The following is a 10336-nucleotide window of genomic DNA, read 5'->3' as shown; positions in this document are numbered from 1 at the left end:
AGCACAAGGTTCCTTTTCAGTAGGCTATCTGCAGGGGCCACCAAAACAGAACTTACAGGACATATAAAACTGTCCTATGATCCAGAAATTTTAGTATAAACAAAGTGCTAATTCTTTATGGTGATCTTAGTTTGTCAGTTTGCAAGCAATGCTACAAAATGCTTGATTTGAGGTGAAACTTTTAGACATGTGTACACAATTTGTACATTGCTCTGTTCAATGAGTTAACACAGAAGAGAAGTCAATGCTCATCACTGAGGGAGGCAGAGCTATGCTAGAAAGAAGCAAAAAGATCATTAACAACAGGGAGGAAGAGACTTCTCCTTAACAAATATAAGCAACAGAATGTTGCCTAGCATGCATGAAGCCCTGGGTTCAATTCCTCAGCACCAAATAAATAGAAAAAGCCAGAAGTGGTGCTGTGGCTCAAGTGGTAGAGTGCTAGCATTGAGCAAAAAGAAGTTCAGGGACAGTGCTCAGGCCCTGAGTTAAAGCCCCAGGACTGGCAAAAACAAACAAACAAACAACAACAACAAAAAAAAAACAATGTATTTGGAGTTTTGGCACTGGGAAATGTATACAAGATGATGTCAGAGACAGAAACCAGGGCCTAGGACATGCTAGGCAAGTACTCTACCACTGAGCTATATATCCTCAGCAGAAATGCATTTCAGAAGTAAGACTTGGGGCTGGGAATATGGCTTAGTGGTAGAGTGCTAGCCTGGCATGCATGAAGCCCTAGATTTGATTCCTCAGAACCACATAAACATAAAAAGCCAGAAGGGGGCATTGTGGCTCAAGGGGTAGAGTGCTAGCTTTGAGCAAAAAGAAGCTCAGGGACAGTGCTCAGGCCTTGAGTTCAAGCCCCAGGACAGGCCAAAAAAAAAAAAAAAAAGATTTTTGCTACATCTGGAATTATAGAGCCAAAAATGAAATCTGCTTACACTTAATTTACTGAAAATCTATGCTACTGAGAATCCTCTAGGAAAAAAGTGAGGGTTTTGTCTTTTTTTGCTTTTTAATAATTTGAATGGTTCTACACCTAGTCCCTAACTGTCATGTCCCCATGTACAGGCTAAGGACAATGAGCTTGCCCTAAATTTATGGGCATGTCCTCACAGAACCGCTTGTGAATGTGCACCATGGCCTTCAGATTTCTGAAAGGCTTGCACTAGAAACTAGCATCCCAGGAGCACATCATAGGCATGGAGACCATACCCTCAGGATAGCTTGCTCATGAGTATCAGAAGCAGAGCTCTCAGGCACAACCACAACTGGCATGTGGTAGCGATTCTGGGACAGTGCAGCAGCAGCAGAGGCCACACTAAAGGCTTCTGAGAGTGACTCAAAGTTCTTCTTGCTGAAGATCGTGTTCATCAGCTGGATGACTTGATCCTGAAAGATAAGTGAATCAGCTCAGATCTCCCCGTGCAGCTCAACCAGGCAGAAGTGAATCCCTCTCCCTCCTTCTTCACTGGCTCAAGACATTCCTGGTGTCTGGTGATCTCACCCAACAGCTCCCACCATTACCTGGTGGAGTAGGAAGAGCAAATATGCTGCTTTTAAACTTGAAACCTGCATTGAATTTGTTTTCCTACCTCCTGTTATAAACTGAAATTCATGCATTCATTTGTTAAATGCAGGTTTTAATGAATGCTTGCTATATAAAACAAGGCACTTCAGATAATTACTGAAGTATGCAAGCATATTATAAAATGAATGAAACAGTAACCATTTGTTAAACACTTCCATGTACCAGGCATCAGGATAAAACACCTCTCCTAAAGGCTAGTACTGTCAGTATCTTCCCAAACCCTCTAAGATCAGCATTATGAAGGTTTCTCAAATGTGGAAACTAAGGCTAAAGCATTAAATAACTGCTACAAGTTATACCAGAAAAAGAAGAAAAGAAACATAACGAGGAAAATTCAAATCTAAGTTTATCTCCAAAGTCCTGCCACATTCTGTTGTTCCTGATCCCCAGAGACCTCTTGTTAAACTACCCACCTTCCCTCCTAACCTACCTCTAAGTAGTAAATTGGGGCAAAATTCACATTTATGAGACCAAACTTTACAGCTTACACATACAGTAGAAAGAAACTAAAATAACTCTCTATTAAGAAGTAATAGGCGGCTTAGAGGAGAAAACTAAAGGCAATTTTAAAAACAAGTGAAACCTAAAAGGCATCATTAAAATTCTGGAGATTGTTTGCTTAGAAGGAAACGATTTCCACTTCAATCAGCTGTGGTTTTTTAAAATCTACCAGCTAACAAAAGAGCTCTCTTGTTCCTGACAGTGTTATTCACAGCTGACATGAAATAATTTTCCATAATTGTACCAATTACATTTTTCCATCACTATGCTGTTGACACGTGAAAACAGGTGGCTGTTCACCAGAACTGTTGTGTCAAAAGCAGTGACAGTAAAATTACTCCAGCCAAATACCTGGTTAGTAAACAGGAATAAAGCAAAAAAGTTTTTAAGTTTTACAGGTAGAACATTACTAATTCACCTATAGATGAGCTGTATATAGAAGAAACCCGAATAATTTGTACCCTAAAACTCTGAATTTGTGCACTTCACCCATCATGGGCATTAAAAGACAGTTTGGTATTTCTAGACCGCCTACACAACAAAATAAAGGAAAAAGCACATTTAAAAATGCAAGATGTGGGCTGGGGATATAGCCTAGTGGCAAGAGTGCCTGCCTCGGATACACGAGGCCCTAGGTTCGATTCCCCAGCACCACATATACAGAAAACGGCCAGAAGCGGCGCTGTGGCTCAAGTGTCAGAGTGCTAGCCTTGAGCGGGAAGAAGCCAGGGACAGTGCTCAGGCCCTGAGTCCAAGGCCCAGGACTGGCCAAAAAAAAAAAAAAATGCAAGATGTATTCGATTCCCCAGCACCACATATACAGAAAATGGCCAGAAGTGGCGCTGTGGCTCAAGTGGCAGAGTGCTAGCCTTGAGCAAAAAGAAGCCAGGGACAGTGCTCAGGCCCTGAGTCCAAGTCCCAGGACTGGCCAAAAAAAAAAAACACACAACAAAAATGCAAGATGTAGAGCTGGGAATATGGCCTAGTGACAGAGTGCTTGCGTCGTTTACATGAAGCCCTGGGTTCGATTCCCCAGCACCATATATATAAAAAATGGCCAGAAGTGGCGCTGTGGCTCAAGTGGCAGAGTGCTAGCCTTGAGCAAAAAGAAGCCAGGGTGCTCAGGCCCTGAGTGCAATGCCCAGGACTGGCAAAAAAAAAAAAAAAGCAATATGTAGAAATGAGTGATTAGATCATATCCTCTGGAAAAAATATTCAATTAATTCAAATTATCCAAGATAATGATTTACTATTTAAAGAAACATTCCACAAAATTAATAATGTAGAAAAGAAAAGAATTCCCAACCAGTTGTTAGTTACTAACACCTGTAACCCTAGTAACTCAGGAGATTGAGATCTAAAGGATAGCAGTTTGAAGCCAGCCCAGGAAAGAAAATTCACTAGACTCCATCTCCAAAATAACTAGCAAAAAGCAGGGTTGGAAGCATGACTGACTCAAGTGGTAAAATGCTAGTCACACAAACATGAGGCCCTGAATTCAGACTCCAGAAACTCCAATACCCCCCAAAAGACAAAAACAAAAACAAAATGAAACTTAACTTTGAAAGCAAACTTCTTTTCTGAAAATTTAAATAATAGCAGCTGCATTTAAATACTTTAGATCAAGGGTTGGTAACCTCACACACAATGTATATAAAGTAGGTCCTACTCAAAGACTTTCTTCTACACAGATAAAAAAGGGTGAGGGAGGTTGGTCAGATTAATGAGCTCCTCTCAAAATTGAAAAAAAAAAGAATTCACGGTTGGTGGACACAGTCTCTCAGAGAATTGTGTCAATCAGCTGACATAGAGACTTAGCCACTGCTGAGGATGAGAGGAAAGGTAAACAGGCAAATTTTTTGTTTTATTTTGGGCTTTTTAGTCATGGGGCTTGAACTCAGGGCCTGGGTGCTGACCTTGAGTTCTTCTGCTCAAGGCTACCACTCTACCACTTTGAGCCACAGCACCACTTTCAGTTTTCTGGTGGTTAATTGGAGATAAGAGACTCATGGACTTTCCTGCCTGGATAGGCTTTGAACCGCAATCCTCAGACCTCAGCCTCCTGGGTAGCTAGGATTACAGGTATGAGGCACCAGTGCTTGGCAAACAGGCAGTTTTGAAGTCCTGTGTAGTTCTCAGAGAAAGAGGATCTGCAGGACCACCAACAGAAAAAGCATTCACCAGACAAGCAGGAAGGGCTGCCAGAAAGTAAAGGAAAATGAGACAAGTGTACACGTTGAGAGCATGGCTAGAAGGCCAAGTACGTCCCCCATTTAAAACTGGTGCTACATGGGGCTGGGAATATGGCCTAGTGGCAAGAGCACTTGCCTCGTATACATGAAGCCCTGGGTTCAATTCCCCAGCACCACATATATAGAAAATGGCCAGAAGTGGCGTTGTGGCTCAAGTGGCAGAGTGCTAGCCTTGACAAAAGGAAGCCAGGGATAGTGCTCAGGCCTTGAGTCCAAGCCCCAGGAAAGGCCCCCCAAAAAAACAAAAAACAAAAACAGAGTGCTTGCCTCCTCCACATGAAGCTCTCGGTTCGATTCCCCAGCACCACATATATGGAAAACAGCCAGAAGGGGTGCTGTGGCTCAGGTGGCAGAGTGCTAACCTTGAGCAGGAAGAAGCCAGGGACAGTGCTCAGGCCCTGAGTCCAAGGCCCAGGACTGGCAAAAAAAAAAAAACAAAACTGGTGCTACAACTTAAAACATTACATCTTTCTGTTTTTCTCTCACAAAACCTAACTCAAGACACTGAATAACAACACCCAGTGTCATCTAAACATCTTTCTCTTTCTCTCTCTCTCTCTCTCTCTCTGAAAACAGCTACCCTAAACAGATAAAGCTGACAATGCCTTTGGATTTCACACCATAGAACTGTTAGACAGGCACCTCCTTAATGGATGGTTCTGTCCCCACGTGGTCCATGAGCTTGTAGGTAGCAGCAACAAACAGCGCTGTGGTTTCCAGTCCTTCTTCAAACTGTAGATATACGCCCCCCAGCTCATCCAGGCGAGCAACAAGGTCCTGTCACAACAAAATGGAAACATGTTGGAAGTCAAGTGAGCACAGAAATGAGATGCACAAAGCCCTCTCTAAATCTGAAAACCACCTCAGTCACTTGGTACTTTTTCAGTAAAGATGCTTAGATAGAGGGTTAGGTACATCATCTAAGGATGCTTGCAAGGAGCAGTTTCTCTATACTCCCTGAAGTCTTGCCCAAGCCCAGAAGCCATGGCACTGAAGCATCAGCTGCTTTAGGCAGAAGGACAGGAGGCCAGGCTGCAGTGCTCCCAGGAAGCATCTCAACATTGATGTCAGACATTCAGATATAATCTACCAAACACTGCCCTTCCTTTTTTAGCCAATGCCCTAAAAGATGACTGCTCTCCTGGCATCATCCACTGATGACAATGTCAACAATGCCTGTTTACTTCTGCCATGAGGGTAGCCCCGAGGAGCAGGAGGTCCTGAGCAAAGGACAGAGCAATAATAATAAGGTAGTATACAGCTGTGATCTCCGTACTCAGGTGACAGAATTCAAGGAAAGCCTAGGCTAGGTAGTGATACTTTATCTCAAAAACAAACGAGCCAGGTGTATTAAGTGGCTCACATCTGTAAGCCTAGGTACTCAGGAGGTTGAAATGCATAGGACTGTGGTTCAAAGCCTACCTAGGAAAAAAAGTCTAAGGGACTCTATTGCTAATTAATCAACAAAAACGCCAGATTGGCATGGCTCAAGTAGGAGAGTGTCAGCCATAAGTGAAAAATCAAGCAAGAGCATGAAACCCTGAGTTCAAGCCCTAGTACCAGCAGAAAACCAACAAAAAACAAGAACCCTGCTGTGGCCACTCACTGAGAACCTATTTATATACTAGACTCTTTAGAACCTCACTTGTTGGTATAACTACTGATGCTCAGAGCCACTAAACACCTAAGATTACAAAGCAGTAAGGTATTTGAACTTTAGGCCCATTCATCTCTAAAACTTCCAGATTATTAGATCAAATGGAAAAATTATTAATTGCCTAATCTGATGCAACTACATTAAGACAGGATATTCCCAAGAGCATACTACTCTCATACAAAGAACACAAGCATGCCCTGGATATGAAAAGAAATATAATTGCTGTAAGCAAACAGGCATGCCTATGTACAGGATGTTCCCGAATGGTGCCAAAGACAGGAACTGGGATACTCTCTAGTAAAACAGATTCATACCTCAATCTCCTCCACGATATTCCTCAGGTCAGCCTGCTGGGACAGGTAAGATGCTGTCTGTAGAGCTTGGACCGTTCTGGAAGGTAATGAATAGAACACTGAGACTCAGTTAAGCTCAGTTAATCCCTGTGTTGTACAAGGCACTAAGCTAGGCTGAGGCTGGCTACCTGTCAATCTTCTATTTTATTTACTTAAGACCAAAGATATATTGTATTGTACCTGCATGTAGACAGCTGGGTAGAATCTGGAGCAACTTCTCTAAAACCAGAGCAATACACATGAAGAGGCACTCAGTGAACATATACTGAGTGGCTAAGACTAGTGCTACCACCATTCCACTGGGAGACCTACACATTACTCACCCCTGCACAATACATAAAAGGGAAGGAACCAAAGATGTGGTCTCAAACTAGTCTATTCTTATTTGCATCTTTCCTCATAAATACACATATAAAGATATTTCATTCTTGGGGCTGGGAATGTGGCTTAGTGGTAGAGTGCTTGCCTAGCATGCTTAAAGCCCTGGGAATTCCTCAGTACCACATAAACAGAAAAAGCCGGAAGTGGTACTTGGCTCAAGAGGTAGAGTGCTAGCCTTGAGCCAAAAGAAGCCGGGGACAGTGCTCAGGCTGAGTCCCAAAGCTCCAGGACTGGCAAAAAAAAAAAAAAATATATATATATATATATATATATATATATATTCTTACCAACAATGGCATAGTACTATATTGCCCAAACATACCATTTATCAGTCCCCAGTTGATAAACATTTTTCTTTGGGTCTTACAATGTTATCAGATTATCTTTAACTTATGGAGATGAAATTTACATAAAATGACATCAACCATTTTAACGTGAATTTACTTTAAAGTGGCACTTATGGGCTGGGAATATGGCCTCGTGGCAAGAGTGCTTGCTTCGTATACATGAACCCCTGAATTCAATTCCCCAGCACCACATATATAGAAAACGGCCAGAAGTGGCACTGTGGCTCAAGGGGTAAAACGCTAGCCTTGAGCAAAAAGAAGCCAGGGACAGTGCTCAGGCCCTGAGTTCAAGCCCCAGGACTGGCAAAAAAAAAAAAAAAAAGTGGCACTTACTATAATTCATAGCGTTCTACAATCACAACCTCTGTCTAGATTCAAACACTTCCATTAGTTCAAAATAAGATACTGCAGCCACTACACAGTTTCTTCCCATTCTGCTCCCCCTTTCCCCTAATCACGCTGCCAGGTGATCAACAACCTATGTTCTGCCTCCATGAGTTTATCTGTTGTGGATATCCACAGATAAACGAATACAAATGGATTGGGTGAGGTGCTGGGAATCAAACTCAGGATCTCACACATGCTTGGAAAGACCTCTATCACCGAAAGGAGACCTCTTACATGTTCTTTTTTTTTTTTTTTGGCCAGTCCTGGGGCTTGGACTCAGGGCCTGAGCACTGCCCCTGGCTTCATTTTGCTCAAGGCTAGTACTCTGCCACTTGAGCCACAGCGCCACTTCTGGCCATTTTCTGCATATGTGGTGCTGGGGAATTGAACCCAGGGCCTCATGTATACGAGAAAAGCACTCTTGCCACTAGGCCATATCCCCAGCCCCTCTTACACGTTCTTTAACATGTTTTTAAGGCAGGCTCATGACTCATCCATGTTATAGCATATATCAATACTGCAATTCTTTTTTATGGTATATTTATATGTTTTTATGCACTTAAGATTCTATTTCTGGGCTGGGAATATGGCTTAGTGGTAGAGTGCTTGCCTTGCATGCATGAAGTCCTGGGTTCGATTCCTCAGCACCACATAAACAGAAAAAGCCAGAAGTGGCGCTGTGGCTCAAATGGTAGAGTGCTAGCTTTGAGCAGAAAGAAGGCAGGGACAGTGCTCAGGCCCTGAGTCCAAGCCTCAGGACTGGCAAAAAAAAAAAAAAGTATTTCTGGCTGGGTGCTGGTGGCTCGCGCCTATAATCCTAACTACTCAAAAGGCAGAGATCTAAGGATCATGGTTCAAAGTCAGCCAGGGAAGGAAAGCACATCAGACTCTTCCCTCCAATAAACTACTCAAGAAAAAAGCCAGAAGTAGCACTGTGGCTTGTGATAGAGGACTAGTCTGAGTACAGAAAGGCTCAGGGACAGAGACCACGCCCTGAGTTCAAGCCCCAGGCCAGCAAAAACAAAACAAAATAAAGAAAGAATGTATTTCTGTAAAATAATCTTTTTAAAATGAAATGTGATGAGTATATAACATTTTTAAAATTTAATTCTATTCTATAGATAGGTAATTTAAGAAATACATACAGTGCTTCTGAATGAAATGAGGAGGGCTGATGCCCCCTGGTGGAGAAACTGACAACTGTCCAAGCCCAGAATGGTTCCTGAATTCCTAAGAGATGACTGGGCCTTTGTGTAAACCACCACTTACCAGTTCCATGTGTCAGGAAACACAGAGAATCTGTCTACTTACATCAAGATCATGCCAATTTATATTCCCTCCATGGAAAACTAATCCCATTAAGATGACAACTTGGAAAACAGAGGAGTCACAATACATGAAGAAAGAAGCCCCATGAGCATTCAATGACTCCTATGGGAGGCTTATTGTTATAATGCACTTGAGAAAATGAAACCCAAATTTCCAAACAAGACCAAAAAAAAAAAATCACACATCTGCCCATGATAAATGCTGAGCTCAGAAAAGGCTGTTAAGATAGCTTAGAAAGACCTTTTTAATTAAGACACTGTTTTTCTATTCTCTGGATCAGAGTGTCATGCTGGTAACAACCTCTGAAGATTTAAAATGAAATTAATCCACTTAAGAAAAGTTTCATCACTGGCTTCAATTACTTATTATCAAGCAGGCATTTCCTTCTCTCTGGAGTACTATAGCCAAACACTAAGACAGCAGATCCTGTCTTGCTAATAATATTCAGTAGAGGACTAAGAAAGTTGATTTATGACAGACTGAAATGAGATCTTTACAGATGATTTATTCATACCTATAAATATTTTCAAGAGAACATATACATCTTAGAATAACTCCTCTTTAACATAGAAAGCTCATTACAATGAGCACTAATTTACATCAGAGTTCCCTAAATGGGGCAGTATAAAAATAAAAGGCACCCTGCTAGCTTGATAATCAAACTTTGAGGAGGGTCTTAGTCTTGGGGTGTAAACACTGAGGTTTGGGGGGGTTGGGGTAAACAGTCTGCTCACCATCACAGAGAAACTGAGTAAAAGAGTCTAAATCCAAACACCATTCTGATTCAAAGAATGTGTTCTTTCTACCCATAAGCTTTGTAGAAAACAGCAAAAATAAAGAAGTATAGTTCTAGTCTTTATCGTGTGTGTGTGTGTGTGTATGTGTGTGTGTGTGTGTGTGTGTGTGTGTTGTGGGACAGGGGACTGAACTCAGGCCTTCATGCTTTCTGAGATACAGTCTTGCTAACATTTGCCCCAGCTAGCCATGAACTTAAGATCCTCCTGACTTGACCTCATGAGTAGCTGGGATTATAGGTGTGCATCATGACATTAAGCTTTTTTTTTTTAAAGCACTTTATTGTGTATATCCAATGTGCCAGGCTCTATGGCACTGCAGATGAAGCTTACAATGTAATACAGAAATAACTATATCAAAACCAAGGAACTATTTGGCTACGTAAGAAAGAAATCTTTAAAAGAAATACTCAAGAGAAGGTAGCATCAGATCAAGGCACTAACAGTCATATCTTGAAATGCTAACTGGAAAAGCATTCCACCAAAAGGGATTATCAAATAATAATATTTTAATATTATTTTGTCTCAAAGTAAATACCAAAAAAAGTGGGGGGAAAAAACCCTCAATACATATTACCACTTTTAAGTTCATTAACAAGATTCCCATTTGTAATCCCAGGAATCACTCCAAGTCTCTCTTCTTCTCCCCTACCTTTTGAGAGGAGCAGAATCTGATCCAAAAACGTTTTCCCCTGATTACATACCCACCACCTGCTGTATCTCAACACTTCATCCAAAAGC

At 41.7% G+C, this 10336-nt stretch overlaps 1 protein-coding gene across 2 annotated transcripts in view; it reads right to left on the bottom strand.

Moving 5' to 3' along the window:
• Nucleotides 1–10336, bottom strand: part of Rpn2 (ribophorin II) — a 52821-nt gene that overhangs the window by 30638 nt on the left and 11847 nt on the right. For both annotated transcript variants that reach the window (XM_048349137.1, XM_048349138.1), the window contains exons 5-7: nt 6319–6394; nt 4990–5124; nt 1219–1395 (exon numbers count right to left, since the gene is read on the bottom strand). In XM_048349137.1, coding sequence (XP_048205094.1) covers nt 1219–1395; nt 4990–5124; nt 6319–6394 — 388 coding nt within the window. The remainder of the gene's footprint in view (nt 1–1218; nt 1396–4989; nt 5125–6318; nt 6395–10336) is intronic.

This window comes from Perognathus longimembris, chromosome 6 (genome assembly GCF_023159225.1).
Source record: "Perognathus longimembris pacificus isolate PPM17 chromosome 6, ASM2315922v1, whole genome shotgun sequence".
NCBI classification, from domain to species: domain Eukaryota; kingdom Metazoa; phylum Chordata; class Mammalia; order Rodentia; family Heteromyidae; genus Perognathus; species Perognathus longimembris.
This window is presented reverse-complemented; position numbering and strand designations above follow the sequence as displayed.